The sequence below is a fragment of the Mobula hypostoma genome, chromosome 6, assembly GCF_963921235.1.
Source record: "Mobula hypostoma chromosome 6, sMobHyp1.1, whole genome shotgun sequence".
Lineage (NCBI taxonomy): Eukaryota > Metazoa > Chordata > Chondrichthyes > Myliobatiformes > Myliobatidae > Mobula > Mobula hypostoma.
In genome coordinates this window covers 4,898,131-4,918,370 of record NC_086102.1, presented here as the reverse complement: position 1 = coordinate 4,918,370, position 20,240 = coordinate 4,898,131, and the positions used below count along the sequence as shown (strand labels likewise).

Sequence of the window (20,240 nt, the reverse complement as noted above, 5' to 3'; positions counted from 1 at the left end):
GCGGAGAGTGGTCGTTCCGTGTCTTCCTGAAGTCAACAACCATCTCTTTTGTTTTGTTCACATTCAGAGACGGGTTGTTGGCTCTGCACCAGTCTGTCAGCGCTGCACCTCCTCTCTGTATGCTGACTCATCGTTCTTGCTGATGAGACCCACCACGGTCATGTCATTGGCGAACTTGATGATGTGGTTCGAGCTGTGTGTTGCAGCACAGTCGTGGGTCAGCAAAGTGAACAGCAGTGGACTGAACACACAACCCTGGGGGGCCCCGTGCTCAGTGTGATGGTGTTGGAGATGCTGCTTCCAATCCAGACTGACTGAGGTCTCCCAGTCAGGAAGTCTAGGATCCAGTTGCAGAGGGAGGTGTTCAGGCCCAGTAGGCTCAGCTTTCCAATCAGTTTCTGAGGAATGATTGTGTTGAATGCTGAACTGAAGTCTATGAACAGCATTTGAATGTACATGTCTTTTTTGTCCAGGTGGGTTAGGGCCAGGTGGAGGGTGATGGCAATGGCGTCGTCTGTTGAACAGTTAGGATGGTACGCAAACTACAGGGGGTCAAGTGAGGGGGGCAGCAGGGTCTTGATGTGCCTCTTGACAAGCCTCTCGAAACACTTCACAATGATGGATGTGAGTGTATAAAGCTGGATTACCAGAAGGATACCTACATGGTCAGAGAGAGAATGTGCAAACTCCACACAGACAACACCCAAGGTCAAGTTCGATTCAGAGTCAGATTTGCATACATTTATTCAAGATGAGAAGGAATTTCTTTAACCGTAGGGTGGTCAAATTTGAGTTGAATTGAATGATCTTTATTGTCATTATACATAGGTACAATGAAACTCTGTTTGACTTCCTCTCAGGCAATTAAGTAAAGCGGTAGATAAAAAGAAGACAGTAATAGAAAAACAGTATTAAATAGATAAGTAACAGAAAATAAGTTGCAGCAGCACCAGAGTATCACAGTAATGCACAAAGTGCCGTTAGTGCAAGTATTTGAGTGCTTGTGTGTGCATGTGTGTGCTCACAGTTTCAGTCATTGTTCTGTGGGAGTGGTGTGATGGATGCCGCAGCTCTGGGATAGAAGCTGTTCCTCAGTCTATTTGTTCTGACTGTTAGTGTCCTGAACCTTTTGCTGGATGGCAGCGGGTCAAACAGGGAGCAGCCGGAGTGTGTGGTGTCTCTGGTTATGCTGATTGCTTTCCTCCTGAGTCTGCTGGAATAGATGGTGTCCAGTGCTGGGAGCTCCATCCTGACAATTCGCTGGGCCGCCTGCACCACGCGATGCAGGTCTTGTCGCTCAGCAGCTGTGCAGCTGGTATACAACACTGTGGCGCTGTTGGTCAGGATGGTTTCAACTGTGCTTCTGTAGAAGTTAAGCAACAGCTTTTGTGGAAGTTTGGCCTGTTTCAGCTTTCTGAGAAAGAAGAGTCTATGTTGTGCCTCTTTTACAAGCAGCGAGTTGTTGGTGGTCCAGGTCAGCTGTTTTGACAACATAACTCTAAGGAACTTTAGGTTTTCCACACTTTCCACTACATCTCCATGTATATGGGGGCGGGGTGTGTACTCTGTCCTTTGATCTCCTGAGGTCAATGATCATCTCTTTTGTTTTAGAAGTGTGAAGGACCAGGTCGTTGTCCTTACACCACTGTCAGATGATCCACCTCAAGCCTGTAGGCTGTTTCATCCTCGTCCGAGATCAGGCCGACCATGGTGGTATCGTCCGCAAATTTAATGATGGAGTTGGAGGTGCAGTCATGTGTGAAGAGTGTGTAGAGCATAGGGCTCAGCACACAGCCCTGCGGGGTGCCTATTTGTAAGATGAGAGTGGTGGAGGTGTGCTTACCAATTCTGACTTGCTGTGGTCGGTCTGTGAGAAAGTCCATGACCCATGAGCACACAGAGGAACAAAGGCCAAGAGTGTTCAGTTTGCTGACCAGTTTATGGGGGATGACTGTGTTAAATGCAGAACTGAAGTCCACAAATAACATCCTCACGTAAGTGTTCAGTTCCTCTAAGTGAGTCAGAGCAATATGGAGGGCTGTTGTGATTGCATCCTCCGTGGAGCGGTTTGCCCGGTAGGTAAACTGGTGTCTGTCCAGATCAGGTGGGATTATAGCCTTAATGTGTGAGAGCACAAGTCTGTCAAAGCTCTTCATGGCTGTGGGTGTCAGCGCTACAGGGTGACAGTCATTCAGGCACTCCACAGCTGATTTTTTGGGCACTGGGATGATGGCGGAGGTTTTAAGGCATGTTGGAACAACAGCTTGTTGCAGTGAGAGGGTAAATATACTTGTAAACACCTCAGCAAGCTGGTCGGCACATGCTTTCAGTACCCGGCCGGGCACTCTGTCTGGGCCAGCTGCCTGACTCGCATTCACTTTCCCCAGGGTGGATCTCACCTGATGTTGCTTAAGGACCCGTGTGGACTCATCGTCAGGTGGGTGGATGAGTGGAGCCGCCTCCTCCCTCTGGGCAAAAAAACTCGTTTAGGACATCAGGCAGTGTGGCGTCATCATCTGGCGGCAGGTTATTGGTTTTGTAGTCTTTCAGAGCCTTGATGCGTTACCACATACTGCGGGGGTTGTTGCTATCAAACTGATTTTCAATGCGCTATTTGTATTTGTGCTTTGCATCCCTGATGCCCCTGCGGAGATTCCCCCGTGCTTCACTGTAGGCTTGTTTGTCTCCTGACCTGAAGGCTGCATCGCGCTCCCTGAGCAGTGCCCTCACATTGCTGTTAATCCATGGCTTCTGACTGGGAAACACCTTAATTGTCTTTTGTGTTATTACATTTTCTGTGCAAAACTTAATATAATCTAGGACTGAACCAGCATATTCCTCCAGGTCTGCTCCCTTTGCAAACAAGCCCCAATCTGTGTTGTCAAAACAGTCCTGTAGCATTGAGGTGACTTCCTCTGACCACACATGTACTGTCTTGATAGTTGGTTTTACTCTGCAGATCTGTGGTCTGTAAGCTGAGGTCAATGTGAGGGAGGTATGGTCTGATTGTCCGAGGTGTGCAGATGGGGTCGCTTTGAATGCCCCTGGAATATTTGTGTAGACTTGGGCTACGTCCACACTAGAGCGGATAATTTTGAAAACGCTGGTTTCGAGTAAAAATGAAAGCCGTCCACGCTAGGTGTTTTTCAAAATATTTCTGTCCACACTAAAACGGATATTTGGGCGAATCTACTCCTACTGTGCATTTGCAGACACATCTACAGAAAACAAGTGAAGAGAAAATGGTATAATATTTACGTTTCCGCAGCGGTGTTGTGCTATTTCCATTGGTTAAAAACTAGAGTACCAACAACAACAGCGAAAGAAAGTTTTCAACAATGTCTTCAAGGAATACAAAGAAAACCTCCGCTGAGAAAATCAGACTGGACTTCTTTGTTTAGACAGACAATGAAGTCGAGCTGTTCCTGCGAGTTACAAACGACTACAAAGTCAGCAAAGCAGTGGAGATGTTTAATTCCAAACAAACTATTAACGTAGACAATAAAGTAAACAACACACGCACGAAGCCGTCCTCTACCCAAGATCAACATTATCAACAATTACAAAATGTTAAATGGTCAACTCGACATAGACCACATCAAACACAAACCTATTAGGAGCAGAAGAGGGCACTCAACTCAATTTGAAATACTAACTACCAAGTCAGATGTGTACAGCAATTCATTTTCCCCCGCACAATTAAAGCATGGAATAATCTTAATCCTAACACAGTCACACAACCAAACCCAATTAAATTTAAGGCAGCTTTTCTTCTTCAAAAATCTCCTTCTTAAGCCCACCCTCCACCACCTCCAGTTTAAATTCCATGTGAAATATTTTGGAGGATCAAGAACCAAGAGAGTGGAATATTCTGCCGCCAGACCTGCGCAGTATTTCTGACATTAATATTTTTAAAGATAGACTCAATCAAATCAATTTGGGGATCTAGTCAAAAAAGCTCACTTTACAATTTAACTCTCACACCATTCACACCGACTGTGCATTATAACAGTGACCGTGCCGGCTCGGAGACCAGGGGTACAGGAGATCGAGGGTACGACCACCGCAGACTGGGAGACCGGAGGGTACGGGCAGAAGAACAGAGGATGGAAACAGAAAAACCGAGGGGACCAGCTTGAAAGCCACCTCCAGTTTAAATGCCATGCAGAATATTTTGGAAAGATCAAGAACCAAGAACAGCCGTCCGGCAGTGCTCGCGCAGTCCCAAGCAGAAGCAGAAAAAGCATTGTTGTTGTGGTGTTGTCATGACAGCGTTTTTAAATCTCTCCGTTTACCCCGTCCACACTACAACGCGAAACAATCGTTTTCAAATTTACACGCTCCGGAGAGTGTTTTCGAAAATCTCTGTTTTTGGGGGATGATAACGCCTTTTCAGTGTGGACAGAAGGTCAAAATGAAGAGAAAAGGCTTCGTTTTCAAAATTATCTGGCATAGTGTGGACGTAGCCTTGGTCTAGTATGTTATATTCTCGCGTCGGGAAATTCACATTTTTGTAAAATTTGGGCATGACCAGTTTAAGATCTCTGTGACTGAAGTCCCCTGCTACAAAGATCACGTCATGCGGGTGAGCCATGAGCTGTTTGTTGGCGCTATCATGTAGCTTTTCCAATGCTGACTTAGCTTGACCTTGCGGGGGAACATATACAGCCATAATTATTATCGTCGTGAACTCCCTCGGGAGAAAGAACGGTCTACGCCTTACCGCGAGGAGCTCCAAGTCCGTGTAGCAGTGTTCATCCACAATGTTCACGGCTGTGCACCAATTATCGTTTACATAGACACACAGTCCTCACCCCTGCTCTTTCCGGAGTCTTTCGAATGGTCGGCCAGCTCGATAACAGCGTCAGGTACGTTTGGGTTCATCCGGGTCTCCGTGATGACAGTCGCACAGTGAGGAATGGTTCTCACTCTGATCTCATCCATCTTGTTGGTGAGGGATCTGGCATTAGTGAGAAACAGGCTTGGTAGTGCTGGTCTGTACGGGTTTAGCCTTTAGCCTAGCCCGGAGCCCAGAGCCCGCTTTCCCCGCTTCTGTTCCCTCTCCCTCCACCACCTCGCCACCTCGCCAGCGGGATGGTAATTCCGAAGGGCTTCGGGGTGCGTAGAATCTCCGGCAGGAAGAGAGTTGTGTTAACTCCGGGATCTGTGTCGTGTTCTCCAATGAACAGTAGCTGGGATTGATCGTAACTGGTGAGAGCTGCTACTATACTTATGGTACTTACCAGAACTAAGAAAAATACAAGGCCGAGAGTGAGCTGAGCCGCTGCTGCGTTTGCAAGCGCCGCCATCTTGCCATGAAAAAGAGAGCAAAACAAAGAAAAACAAAACTGAGGTAGTGTAAATGGGTTCATTGTCCGTTCAGAAATCTGATGGCAGAGGGGAAGAAACTGTTCCTAAAGTTTTGGGTGTGTATCCTCAAATTTCAAAAGTTCAATGTAAATTTATTATCAGAGAACATATATGTCACCATATACAACCCTAAGATTCGTTTTGTTGCAGGCATACTCAGCAAATTCAATAACCATAACGGAATTAGTGAACGGCCACACACAACAGGACAGACAACCAGTGTGGAAGAGACTGTGCAAGTACAAAATAAAATAATCATAATAAATATCTAGAAAGTTAGATGAAAAGTCCTTGAAAGTGAGTATAGGTTGTGGGAACAGTTCAGTGTTGGGGTGATTGAAGCTGAGTGAAGTTATCCCCCCCTAGTTCAGGAGCCTGATGGTTGAGGGGTAATAACTATTCCTGAACCTGGTGGTGTTGGTCCTGAGGCTCATGAAGGCATCAGTGAGAAGAGAGCACGGCCTGGGTGGTGGGAGTCCCTGATCATGGATGCTCCTTTCCTGCGACAGTGTATTTGTGTTTCCATACTAGGCTGTGATATAGTCAGTCAGTATACACTCAACCACCCATCTATAGGGCCCCAGACAGTCCTTCCCGGTGAGGCGACACTTCACCTGTGAGTCAGCTGGGGTGATATACTGTGTCTGGTGCTCCCGATGTGGCCTTCTATATATTGTTGAGACCCGACGCAGATTGGGAGACCGCTTTGCTGAACACCTACGCTCTGTCCGCCAGAGAAAGCAGGATCTCCCAGTGGCCACACATTTTAATTCCACGTCCCATTCCCATTCTGATATGTCTATCCACGGCCTCCTCTACTGTAAAGATGAAGCCACACTCAGGTTGGAGGAACAACATCTTATATTCCGTCTGAGTAGCCTCCAACCTGATGGCATGAACATTGACTTCTCTAACTTCCGCTAATGCCCCACCTCCCCCTCGTACCCCATCCGTGATTTATTTTTATACACACATTCCTTCTCTCTCTCTCCTTTTTCTCCCTCTGTCCCTCTGACTATACCCCTTGCCCATTCTCTGGGTTTTCCCCCCCTCCCCCTTTTACTTCTCCCTGGGCCTCCTGTCCCATGATCCTCTCATATCCCTTTTGCCTATCACCTGTCCAGCTCTCGGCTCTATCCCTCCCCCTCCTGTCTTCTCCTATCATTTTGGATCTCCCCCTCCCCCTCCAACTTTCAAATCCCTTACTCACTCTTCCTTCAGTTAGTCCTGACGAAGGGTCTCGGCCTGAAACGTCGACTGTACCTCTTCCTAGAGATGCTGCCTGGCCTGCTGCGTTCACCAGCAACTTTGATGTGTGTTGACTGAGAGGCTGTTGCTGTGGCACGATTCAGCCAGATTTTCAATCTCCCTCCATTATGCTGATTCATCTCCACCTTTGATTCGGCTTACGACAGCAATGTCAACGGCAAACTTAAATATGGCTTTGGAGCTGAGCTTAGCCACACAGTCATGAGTGTAAAGTGAGCACAAAGCCCTATGGTTCTCCTGTATCTCCTCCGTGATTATTGTTATTTATTTATTTTTTATTTTTTATTTGTGCAATCTACTTTCTGTTGCACATGGTTGTTGTTTGTCAGTCTTTGTTTTTATAGTTTTCATAAATTCTATTACATTTCTTTATTTTTCTGAAATGCCTGCAAGAAAATGAATCACAAGGTAGTATATGGTGACAAAGAGCACGTTCTTTATTAGCAAATTTACTTTGAACTTTGGAGAGATGCTGGAGATCTGGAGAAACGCACAGGATGATGAAGGGTCTCGGCCTGAAGCATCGACCCATCACTTCCCTCCATAGATGCGGCCTGGTTTGCTGAGTTCCTCCAGCATTTCGTGTGTGCCCTGCCACTTTTGGCGGGGATAATGATTAGACTCTATGGGTCTGATTTCACGGTTTGCATACAATATATAAAGAGGGATTGTGTCCATGCTGGTTCTCAGTGCAATCTCTCAAGCGTCTGCCGACTGGTGGCACAATGGTATCAGCGCCAGACTCCGGAGCGAATGTTCCCGAGTTCGAATCCAAGTTGGGCCCCCAAGTCCCCCCAAGCACGCTTTCCATCCGTGCCGGATTGAGCGTCAAGCTAACCACTCAGCCTCGTTAAAAAAAAGAGTCAAGTCAGGAACGTTCATATCATGACCCGGTTAATCCGAATGGAGACCAATCCTGAGACCACGCGTCAGACAAGAATGGCTGACTGTCTGGTGCAACACGATAAAAAAAAGTTTTACCTTTGACCCCAGCATCTGCAGTGTATTTTGTGTTTCTGCAGACAGGGAGACTGATCACATTGGATCTAGCAGTGACTCTAATGACTACTGTAATTTTGAAGTAGTGATGAGCAGCTGCTAACGATATTTTGAGATACTTGTAACAATTGTAATGTGATATGAAAATATCCATGATTTTTATTGGTCACAAAGTCACAGGTACTACTGTGGTTTGTTGCCTACATTGATAATTGATGGAGATGCTAACTTTCAGTTAGAGGTTAGTGAAAATAAAGATATAAGCTTATTCCCATCCAAGTTCACGGACCCCCTGGAATCTATCAACAGACCCCTGGTTTAGAGGAACACAGGCAAATGGGACTAGGTCAGGTAGTGCTATGAAGTGAGAGACCTTTACCCTGCTATGTAACAGAGCAACTGCAGAAGAAAATCCTTCTGTTTTATTCTCAATTCTTTTAACATAATACTTAACTTGTTTTTTCCAGAATTTTTGGATGATGATCTCACCAATGACATCCAATGTGTGAAGTCCATAGTTACATTGCACCCCAGGATGAAAGCTTGGTACAGTAAACACAACTTTTGTCACTAACTCGGTGTCCGTTGATGACATAATGATAAATTATTTTCAAGTGTAAACCAAAGTTTAGAACTTTACCGAGAGTGAAATATGCAACAGCTGGGGTTGAAAGGGATAATAAATCAGCCGTGATGGAATGGTGGAGCAGTGGTCTAAATGGCCTGATCGTTCTCGGATGTCTCGTGGTTTGATGGTGTAATCTGAATTCGAACCTGCCCGCATCGACAGCTCCCTCTGCTATTGTCAGAGTCGCCTGGAGCAGCGGACGCAATGGGAAAAACAGTGATCATTTTGAGGAAGGCTGCAGCTTCTGACAGTGCTGCCGATCGGCACAGCTGGTTGCCTCATCACAGCCTGGTCCTTTCTAGAGCCTGAGAAACGCGGGGTAGAAGCTCTCCTTCAGCCAGGTGGTATGTGCTTTCAGGCCTGAAGGGAGAGGGGAGAACAGAGGATTTCCGCGGTGATGATGTTCCTGCTGTACTGAGACAGTGGAGCCATTTCATTGCTTGTAACATGGAACAAATCCGATATATAACCCACTGCAATTAATTTTCAGCATTATCTCATTGCTTTATAACAATGTTGTGAAAGTTAATAAATAAATATACTCTGAAATATCAGGTCTTGGATTTTCATTCCAATTTTACTTGGTATTCAAAGTACAAAGTACATTTATTATCAAAGTATGTATACTTTATACAACCTTGAGATTCGTCTCCTTACAGGCGGCCACAAATTGAAGAAGCCCAATAGAACCCATTAAAAAAAAGAATTTAGATCTTGGTGCTTGGTAGTGAGGTGGAGACACATTTCAACCAAAGGAGGAGTAAGGCACTCCTTCCCTCCACTAGCCTGCAGGTCACCCTTGGGCAAGGACCTGCTAACCCCAGATCAGGGCCAGGTGAAGCTGTGGGAGCAGGTGGTGGATGGTCGCTGAATATCACAGGTCCAGACATCAAAGGATATGGTGAAAAGGCAGGTGTATGGGGTTGAGTGGGATCCAGGATCAGCCATGATGGAACGGCGGAGCTGACACGATGGGCTGAATGGCCTAATTCTGCTCTTATGGTCTTATGGGAGTAGGATAAACAGTCCGTGAATGGGGTGGGTGGGACCTGTCACGATGTTGCTGAGCCTTTCCCAGCACCTTTCTGTATACATGGCCTTGATGGCAGGTAGGCCGGTGCCCGTGATGTTCTGGGCAGTTTTGACTACCTGCTGTAGAGCCTTCCTGTCTGTCATGGTGCAGTTTCTGTGCCAAGCAGTGATTCAGCGACTTGGCCGGGGGAGTTGGAGATCTGAGTTTCTATCAGCCCAAGGTCTTCTGCAGTTCCTGACAATGAAACATTGATTCCAGAAACAGCAGGACGAGGAGGCAAATAAAAAAAACAAGATCAAACATCGCTGGAAATCTCCTGTTCCTAATCAGCAAGGAACAGAGTCCGGAGAAGGTTTGAAGGTCAGCTGCTGTTTAACAGGGACTGACGGGAGTGTCCTGGCTTCCTGGCTCTGCAGCCCAGAGCAGAAACTCGGTTTCCATTCTGAAGTTGGGATCCGGGGGCAGCAGCCGATATGACGAAGGTCTTGATTCTCCTCGGTGCCTTGATCACAGGAGCAGCACCGTACATCTTTGAAAAATGTGAACTGGCTCGCCTTCTGCGCAGGAGCGGACTGGAGGGATATCGTGGCTATAGCTTGGCAAACTGTAAGTCTCATTCGTTCTGTGTAGTCATAGTCATGGTCATACTTTATTGATCCCGGGGGAAACTGGTTTTCATTACAGTTGCACCATAAATAATAAATAGTAATAGAACCATAAATAGTTCTATTTCCTGAGGAGACTGAGGTCCTTTAACATCTGCCGGACGATGCTGAGGATGTTCTACGAGTCTGTGGTGGCCAGTGCTATCATGTTTGCTGTTGTGTGTTGGGGCAACAGGCTGAGGGTAGCAGACACCAACAGAATCAACAAACTCATTCGTAAGGCCAGTGATGTTGTGGGGATGGAACTGGACTCTCTCACGGTGGTGTCTGAAAAGAGGATGCTGTCTAAGTTGCATGCCACCTTGGACAATGTCTCCCATCCACTACATAATGTACTGGGCGGGCACAGGAGTACATTCAGCCAGAGACTCATCCCACTGAGATGCAACACAGAGCGTCATAGGAAGTCATTCCTGCCTGTGGCCATCAAACTTAACAACTCCTCCCTTGGAGGGTCAGACACCCTGAGCCAATAGGCTGGTCCTGGACTTATTTTCTGGTATAATTTACATATTACTATTTAATTATGTATGTTTATATTACTATTTAATTATTTATGGTGCAACTGTAATGAAAACCAATTTCCCCCGGGATCAATAAAGTATGACTATGACTATGATTGTGAGAGTGTGGGATGAGCTGTCAGCACAACTGGTGCTTGTGAGCTCAATTTCAACATTTAAATGAAGTTTGGATGGGTACGTGGATGATAGGGGTATGGAGGGCTATGGTCCTGGTGCAGGTCGATAGGACTATGGACTAGATGGGCTGAAGGGCCTGTTTCTGTGCTGTACTTCTCAATGACAATGATTCTAAAGCCACACTGGGTTCCACTCCTGCACATAATAAAAGTGGCTATTTGGTGTATGTTCTGTGTATAGAGGGCAGAGCCAGACTGAACACAGAGTAATGATGGGGCTATATATGCAGGGGTTCCTGGGGAGAGAGGTCCAGGAATAATGAGACAAAGTCTCAGGTTTTTGCCTCTGTTCAGGGGTTTGCCTGGTCGAGCACGAGAGCAGCTACAACACCAGAATGGTCGGACACAACCGGAGAGATGGGAAGACCACATCCTCGGACTACGGGCTCTTCCAGATCAGCAGCCAGGGCTGGTGTGACAATGGGCGCACGCAGGGCAGAGGGAGCTCCAGGAATTCAAAGAATAAGTGTGGGAAGATCTGCCTGGGTAAGAGAGACGATTCTTGTAGAAACTGTTCACTGTGGCGATTGCCTGAATTTTCCCTGTGTCGATTCAAAGTCAAAGTAAATTTACTACCAAAGTACAGATACGTCAGCAAACACAACCCTGAGATTCATTTCCTTGCAGGCTTTCACAGGAAAACAAAGAAACACAACAGCATCAATGAAAGCCACACGCAAAGACTGACAAACAACCCATGTGACAAGCTGCTCAAATAATAATTAAATAAGTATTCATTGCCACGGACAACTGAGGAGACCAAGTCACTGGATATATTTGAGGCAGATGCTTATAGATTCTTGAATAGTCAGGGCATGAAGGGATACGAGGAGAAGGCAGGCGATTGGGGCTGAGAGGGAAAATGGATCAGCCATGATGAAATAGGGGAGCAGACTCGATGGGCCAAATGGCCTAATTCTGCTCCTATATCTTATGGTGTTAAAAATCTGAGAACATGAGTTGTAGGTTCCTTGAAAGTGAGTATATAAGTTGTGGAAGCACTTCAGTGTTGAGGTGAGTTATCCACACTAGTTTAGGAGCCTGATGGTTGAGGAGTAATAACTATTTCTAAATCTGTGGTGTAGGACCTAAGGCTCCTGTACCTCCCGCTTGATTCCATAACTAAGTGCATAGGTTTAGAGTGAAAGGGGACCTGAGGGGCAACTTCATTACACAGGAAGTGTTGGTTATATGGAACAAGCTGTCAGAGGTAGTTGCAGAGGTGGGTACAATTACTCAAATCAAGTCAAATGAAATTTATTGTCATGCATACAAGTCGTCGTCGTCGTGGCTATCCCTCGAGGTCGAGGATGATGGTCTTCGTTCTGAAGAAGTGGCTCACAGAGCGAATTCGCCTGTGCGTGTATTTGTTTAACGTGTACTTGATGTTCCATTCCAAGAAGCACACGATACTTCACAAATCAACCAACTGATTCCAATGGCACGGAAACCACGACGACATGCATACAAGTACAGTGAAAATGATTCAGACATCATGTTGGTATCTGACGATGACAGGAAACCTGTGTGGAAAAGTGTTTTTTAAAGTGGAAAAGTCATTGCCTTGGGACAGTTCCACTCTCTCGACCTCAGATGTTTGGGCCCAGTGGTATGAGCAAGTGTCACAAACTGGGGTCATCCTCGGTTGCAGTGGATGACCACGACATCTTCTGTGCCTTGCCTTGCCCTTCACTCTCCACGGAGCGATGCAGAGCCGCCTTCCTGATCATTGGATCTTACGGCGAATCTCATCCTGCCAGTACTGATTCCACATTCTGGGGCAGGTATGACCCTATCTCACTGAGGTACGAGGCCGCCAGCTGCCCTCCCCTGGGCATACCTAGACTGCCTGTCAAAGTGGAGTACCGGGGTGTGGCTGCTGTCACACCTAAACAGCTACTCAGAGCCACAGGTGAGAGCTGTGTGTCCGGTGGGGACCAAAGGCGAGAGAGCTGTCCCAGACAAGCCCCTTCACCAGAGGTGCTAGCTACCCCTTCCTGGACTCTTTCGGACAACATACAGAACTTAAATTATGCATAGTTATGAAAGACAGCAGCCGGCTGGTGGTGCAGTGACATCAGCACTGGACTTGGAGGTGGATGGTCCTGAATTTTAACCCAGCCAGGTCCCAACCTGGGCAGCAACAGTATCTGCACTGAAGAAAGGCCTGGCAGTCTACTTCCAGATCTCGCCATGAAAATTCATTGGACTACTACACTATACATAGGGTCGCCATGAGTCAACAACTCAATGTCACTCAACAACAACAATACAAGGCAGCAAAGAAAAAGACTGTGTAAACAAATTATTAGTAAAAGCACACAGTAGCTTTTGGTGTCATGGTCCGGTCTGTGAAGTCTGCATTCCGGTTCATGGTCCGGTCCCTGGACTCAGGACTCCGGGTCTTCCAGCTATCCCTTGTTTGGTTGAGTTAATCATAGGCACCTGATTCCCATCTTGGGGCTTGGAATATAAGTAGCCTTGGGATTGAGTGTGGGCTGCTGGTTTGTCTTGTCAGTCCCTCTTGGAGCAACCTGCTGATGGAAGGCTAGTGAAACCATTTGTGATCTCTAGGCCTGGTTGGAGGACCACTGCTTCATGGAGCCTCATTGCCACTTGTTGGAGAGGTCTTTGCGGTATGGATTCGGCTGTTTCCCGGGCCAGCTGAGTGGCTGCCAGCCACTCTGAGCTAGGTAAGGATCTGGCTGTTTCTGTAGCCAGTGGAGGTTGTTGGCTGAACTGAGACTTGGAGCAACCCCAGAGCAGAGATGGAACTGTCTGTTGTTCTTTGGTGTTTGTCTCTTGCCCTTGCCTCTGTGGGGTAAGTCAGGCTGTTTTGCTGTTGCCCTGTGGGGGGATCTGTCTTGTCTTTGCCTCTGTTGGGTAAGTCTGGCTGTTCTGCTGTTACCCAACAGGTGGATCTGTCCCACCTTGGTGTGGAGAGGTTGAGTCCTGGCTTGTCTAAATATAAGTCCTGGCTCTGTCTATGTACTGTCCTGTCTCATGTTGGCGTCGTATTAATGATGAGTCTTGGCTTTTTGAAGGACAAGTCCTGGCTCTATGTTGATGTTCAGTTCCCAGGCTGTGTCTCAGCTCCAGCCTCCGAGTTATCAGCCTCTGTATTTCAAGATGAAGATCCCACGGACAAGCTCCAAGAGCCCAAGCCTCGAGGATCCTGCGGACAAGCTCTAGCCTCTAGACCCCAGCCGCGTCCTGTCCTGAAGCCATGTCATGTCCTTGCCTGGTTCTGGGATCCGAGCCCGAGGCAAGACCCAGGTTCTGGGTCCTTGTCCAGTCTCGGGCTTGGAGTCCAAGCCTTGGTTCCTAGTCCTGGTCCCTCTTTCCCTAGCCCAAGTCTGTGTTCTTGTCCCTGCTCCTTGTCTGTATCCTGTCACGTCCCTACTCCAGTCAAGTCCTGTTCCTTGTACTTCAGTGTCTGTGTCTTGCATGTGGGTCCGTTCCCGCACCCCATTGTGATACCTGGTAGTCCAAGCAGTGGTCGATGCTGTCCCACTACTGAGGTACCGTAGCTTTAGGGCTGTGCAGGTTGCTCCAAGAACCTAATGGTAGAAGGAGAGTAACAGTTCCTGAACCTGGTGGTGAGGGTCTTCAAGTTTCGTACCTCCTGCCCGATTGAGAATGCGAGGAGAGGACTTGGCGGGGATCTTGGATTACAACTCTAATGTTTAGATTTAGATTGTGAGAACACTCAGTCCTCTTTTATTGTCAATTAGAAATGCATACATGCATTAAGAAATGATACAATGTTTCTCCAGAGTGATATCACAGAAAACAAGACAGACCAAAGACTAACACTGACAGAACCACATAATTATAACATATAGTTACAGCAGTGCATAACAATACCATAATTTGATGAAGAACAAACCATGGGCATGGTAAAAAGGTCTCAAAGTCCCTGAGTCGATCGACTCCCGAGTCCCCGATAGCAGGCGGCAAAAGGGAGAAACTCCCTGCCATAAACCTCCAGGCACCGTCAACTTACCGATGCCTTGGAATTAGCTGACCACAGCCGACACTGAGTCCATCCTTCCGAAAACTTCGAGCTTCCGACCAGCCTCTCCGATACAGCCTCCCAAGAGCCATCCACTGCCGAGCGCTTTGGACCTCGCCCCGGCCGCTGAAACAAGCAAAGCTGAGGATTCGGGGCCTTCTGCTCCGGAGATTCCGGTTACCACACAGTAGCAGCGGCAGCGAAGCGGGCATTTCAGAAGTTTTCCAGATGTTCCTCTGTACTCTCACGTCTGTCTCCATCATATTGACAGATTATGGATATCATTCACCGGAGAGGCCGCGCGCGCTGCCATCGCGCCGCCATCTTCTCCTCCTTTAAATAATCTGCATTATTTATCAATGATCTTAAGAATGCACTGATGTGAAAGGTTAGAATAAACCAAGATCTGCAGTGCCACCCACGGTAGCCTAGTGGTTATTGCAACACTTTGAGTGCCAGTGACCTGGGTTCAATTCCTGCCACTGTCAAAATGGAGTTTGTGCTTTCTCCCTCTGCCCCGCATGCATTTCCTCCCAGAGCTCTGGTTTCCTCCCACATTCCAAAGAGGTACGGGTTCGAAGGTAATTGATCATATGGGTGTAATTGAGTGGCATGAACTCATTGGGGGGGGGGGGGGAAGAGAGAGAGAGAGGGAGAAAAACACGTAAACATAGAACAGTACAGGAACAGATCCCTTGGCCCACAATGTTGTGTTGATATAATTAAAATAGTTATCTAACAAGAAACCTAACTAATCCCCTCCGCCTACACCATGTCCAGATCCGTCCATTTTCACACATTCATGTGCCTATTTAAGCAATTCTTAAAAATCTCTGATGTATCTTCCTCTATCACCTCCCCAGGCAGCACATCCCAGGCGCTCACTGTTCTGTGTTTTTAAAACAAAAGCTTGCCCCTCACATCTCCTTTGAAATTAACTCCTCTCGCCTTCAATGCATATCTGGTATTAGACAATTCAACCCTGGGTAAAAGATGCTGTCTGTCTACTCTATCTATGCCTCTTATAAACCTCTATCAGATCTCTCCTCAGCCTCCACCGCTCCAGAGAAAACAACCTGAGTTTGTCCAAGATAGATACATACATACATGCATACATACATAGGCAGATGGACAGATGAATGGATATTCCATGTTCTTCAGGATTTCTGGAGCCAAACCACAAACCAAGTATCTACCATATCTACAGAAATCATCACAGACTTTACACAGCAACTTTAACATACCAACATCAACACTATTTTGTATTTCTTGTACAGATTTTATCAACGATAATATTGCTGATGACATTGAATGTGTAAAGAAAGTGGTTCTGCCCCAAGGAATGAATGTTTGGTAAGTCAGACCTTGTTGGCCTTTTGCCTGGAGCTGTGTTTGAACAGGATGTGAATGGACAATCAGTAGATCTTGGGAATCAAACTTGGGGAACGACACATCCCTGTACTAGGAATTGTAGATGACTTCACTGTTACATTATAGTGTAAAAAGAATCGGACCCAATACAGGTCTCTGTGGAACACCACTAGTCATCAGCAGCCAGTCTGAAGAGGCTCCCTTTATTCCCACTCTTTGCCTCCTGCCAATCAGCCACTGGTTTATCCATGCTGGACACTTTCCTGTCATACCATGGGCTCGTAGCTTGTTAAGCAGCCTCATATGCAGCACCAGTTCAAAGGCCTTTGGAGATTCTAAATACAGAACATCAACCAATTCTCCTTTATCTATCCTGCTTGTTTTTTCCTCAGATTTCCAACAGTTTTGTCAGGAAAGATTTTCCCTTGAGGAAACCATGCTGACTACGGCCTATTTTATCATGTGCCTCCAAGTACCCAGGGACCTCATCCTTAATAACTGACTCCAACATCTTCCCAACCTGAGGTCAGACTGGCCTATAGTTCCCTTTGTCCTACCTCTTTCCCTTCTTGAAGAGTGGAGTGACATTTACAAATCTCCAGTCTTCCAGAACCATTCCAGAATCTAGTGATTCTTGAAAGATTGGTACTAATGCCTCCACAATCTCTTCAGCCACCTCTTTCAGAACCCTGGAGCATACACCATCTGATCTAGGTGATTTATCTCCCTTCAGACCTTTGAGTTTTCCCAAGTACCTTCTCTCCAGTAATGGTAACTTCACAACCTTCATGCCCCTGACAGCTGGAACTTCCACCATTCTGCTCGTGTCTTCCACAGTGAAGACTGATGCACAATACTTATTCAGTTCATCCACCAGTTTATTATCCCCTAGCATTACCACTGCAGCATTGTTTTCCATCAATAGCTACTCTCTCCTCTCTTTCATACTTTACGTATCTGAAGAAAGTTTTGGTATCCTCTTTAACACTATTGGCTAGCTTACTTTCACATTCCATCTTTATCTTATTGACTTTTTTAGTTACCTTCTGTTGTTGTTTTTTTTTAAAGCTTCCCAATCCTCGAACTTCCCACTACCTATAAAGTGACACGTGTCATTAACAGCCTCTGACAACCAAGTCCAACTCTCGGCCTTCACGTGTGGCTTAGCTACTGGCCCGGTGGAACTGTTTCTACTGACAAAAAGGGTCAAAGGTGAACCACTGGCGCCTCAAAACCAGTTGCTTCAGGTAGATGGGGCTTGTCAGCCTTGGACGTCAGCCCGCCTTGGAGAAGGAAAACTCTGGTTTTAAACCTCCGCTGCCTTGCGGCCATACCCACCCATGGGAGAGGCTTCGGGAGTAAACCCCAAGGAAGAAATCCAGAGCCGGAGTCCCTAAGGCAGTTTGATGTTGTTTACAACTTCACTTTGGCAACCACTGCGACAACACTGGTGCCAATCTGCATCGGCGCTTGCCCTTCCCTCGGACATAGAGAGGGAGAACCCACTGCATGGGCAACAGCCGGTTCTTCAAATCTTCCCGCCCAGGCCTGCTCCCTGGAGAGGGCACAGTCCACCAGAGACGCAAACCCATGATCCCCGGGATCGATGGCTGCCAACTTGGACTGTACTTTATATTAGTTTCCTTCAGTTTCTCAGTGTGTTCTTTCTGTGGTTGATGGGAGGCGGGTGATGTATTAATTTTTGTGTGTAAGAGGGAGGTTGGTGGTTGGCGCTATTGTTGCTGGTCTTGTCTGCGAGTGAGGGGGTCCGGGATCCTTATGTGTAGAGGATCATTGATTATTTTTGTGGCTGTTTTTTGCTGCGGATGAGGGGGGATTTTGGAGTCTGAGTTTTGTTTCTTTACTTTTTCATACCGGGTGAGGGGGTAGTTGATGTCTTTTCTTTCATCAACCCCCATGATCTATTTGTATTTCATGGCCATCTGGAGAAGACAAATATCAGTTGTATTGTACATTGACAATAAAATTGACCTTTTGACAGGAACTGATAAAGCAGTGGTGTTTGGGGGTGTGGAGGGGTGGGTTAGTGGGTGGAGGTGTTGATCAATCTTACTGCTTGGGGAAAGTCACCGTTTTGGAGTCTGGAGGACCTACCTGGCATGGATGCTATGTGCTCTCTGCCCTGATACGGTGTGAAATCTGTTGTTTTGCACAGCGGTACATTACAATTTTATTACATAATAATTTTTAAAACAATAAATCTGCATAAGATATATATATTAAAGTAAATAACTGGTACAAAAAGATAGCAAACAGAAAAATAGTGAGATGGTGTATGTGGATTCATTGTCCATTCAGAAATCTGAGTGTGAAGTTTGATCTCAGAGTAGGTTCAAGTGTCAGGACACCATCGTGGGCGGAGAGGTCTGTACTGTGCTGTAACTGTTCTATATTCTAACTCAATAGCATGTTATATTTCTGATCCACACCTCTGACTTTTTGCAGGTATGGGTGGAAGAAGAAATGTCAGCGAAGGAACCTCACCAACTTTCTGAAGGACTGTAACTTGTAATGACGGATGAACCCGACACACTGGAACCCCTCCAGCAATCAACCCGTAACATTTACTAATTAGCTTACATCACTAAAAGCCAAGCCAATGAGCAGATTCTAGACTCACAGCATCATAGCACGGTACAGCACAGAAACAGGCCCTTCGGCCCATCTTGTACATGCTCACCGTGATGCCTATTTACACTAACGCCAGTTGCCTTTTGAATCTCTTCTATCCACATGCTGGTCCAAATGCCTTTTAACTGTTTTAATCGTGCCCCCCCCCACCCCCAGTAGCTCATTACAGATTTGCGTCAACCTTGTGTGGGAAAAATCTGTCCCTCAGATCTCAATCAGTTTCATTCCTCCCACCTTGTACCTCTAGTTATGGACTCTCCTGCCCTGGGTAAGGTCTATCTATCTTAGACCATAAGAAATACGAGCAGAATTAGGCCATCTGGCCCATCGAGTCTGCTCTGCCATTCAATCATAGCTGGTCCTTCTTTCCTAACTCCTCCTCAACCCCAGTTCCCGGCCTTCTCCCCGTAACACCAGAGGCCATGTCAAATCAAGAACCTATCAATCCTTAAATTCTGATTTGATGGAGACGGACGTGAAAGCACAGAGGAACATCTGGAAAAATTTCTGAAACGCCCGTTGACTACTGCTATTACTGCACGGTCGGGAATCTTTTGGAGGGTAGGCCTCAAAATCCCCGGCTTTCCCTGCTGATGGCGACTGAGATGGAGGTCAAATCATTCGGTTAGAGATGGCGCTTAGTACTCAGTGTCGGAGAGCTGATCAGAGCTCGAGGTTTTCGGATGACTCAGAGTCGGATTGAGGTCAGCATGGCAGGGAGAGTTTTTCTTCCTTCTCCCGTCTGCGTGAGATGTGGGACATTTGAGAGACTTTGAACTTTACTGTGCTCATGGACTTCTTCATCAAGTTATGGTATTGTTGCACTGTTGTAACTATATGTTATAATTATGTAGTTTTGTCAGTTTTTTCAATCTTGGTCTGTCCTGTGTTTTGTGATATCACATCAGAGGAAATATTGTATCATTTCTTAATGCATGCATCACTAAATGAGAATAAAAGAGGACTGCGTGTCTTCATAATCTAAACACACCTAACGACCTGGCCTCCATAGCTGTATGAAGCAACATATTCCACAAATTCGCCGCACTTTGGCTAAAGAAATTACTCTGCACCCTGGGACACATCCTTTCCACATCTACTCTGTCTCGGCCTTTCAACATTTGAAAGGTTTCAATGAGATCCCCCCTCATGCTTCTAAGTTCCTGCGAGCACAGACCCAGAGCCATCAAACGTTCCTCGTATGATAACACTTCCATTCCTGGAATCATCCTTGTGAACCTCCTCTGGACTGTCTCCAATGTCTGCACATCTTTTCTTAGATGAGCAGCCCAAAACTGTTCACAATACTCAAGGTGAGGACCCACCAGTGCCCTATAAAGCCTCAGCATCACATCCTTGCTCTTGTATTTTAGACGTCTTGAAATGAATGCTAACATTGCATTTGCATTCCTCACCTCCAACTCAGCCCACAAGTTCACCTTCTGCGTGTTCTGTACAAGGACTCCCAACTCCCTCTGCATCTCAGATTCCTAGATTTTCTCCCCATTTAGAAAATAGTTTGCAAATTTATTTCTATT

General features: G+C 46.5%; 2 protein-coding genes across 2 annotated transcripts in view; both read left to right on the top strand.

The window, feature by feature from the left end:
• Nucleotides 1-8,748, top strand: part of LOC134347450 (splicing regulator RBM11-like) — a 65,133-nt gene extending 56,385 nt beyond the window's left edge. The window contains exon 7 of the mRNA XM_063049770.1: nucleotides 8,106-8,748. The gene's annotated coding sequence lies outside the window, so the exon portion shown is untranslated. The remainder of the gene's footprint in view (nucleotides 1-8,105) is intronic.
• Nucleotides 8,749-9,557: 809 nt separating this feature from the next.
• Nucleotides 9,558-19,656, top strand: LOC134347449 (lysozyme C, milk isozyme-like). Its single transcript, XM_063049767.1, has 4 exons — nucleotides 9,558-9,905; nucleotides 10,959-11,150; nucleotides 15,957-16,032; nucleotides 18,517-19,656. The coding sequence occupies exons 1-4, from the start codon at nucleotides 9,773-9,775 to the stop codon at nucleotides 18,581-18,583; spliced, it is 468 nt and encodes a 155-aa protein (XP_062905837.1). The 5' UTR covers nucleotides 9,558-9,772; the 3' UTR covers nucleotides 18,584-19,656.
• The last annotated feature ends 584 nt before the right edge of the window (nucleotides 19,657-20,240 follow it).

Coding starts and splice junctions, on each gene's coding strand:
- LOC134347449 (XM_063049767.1), top strand. CDS start 9,773: ATGACGAAGGTCTTGATTCTCCTCGGTGCCTTGATCACAGGAGCAGCA. Junction 9,906..10,958: donor TGGCTATAGCTTGGCAAACT/GTAAGTCTCATT, acceptor GCCTCTGTTCAG/GGGTTTGCCTGGTCGAGCAC. Junction 16,033..18,516: donor CCCCAAGGAATGAATGTTTG/GTAAGTCAGACC, acceptor GACTTTTTGCAG/GTATGGGTGGAAGAAGAAAT.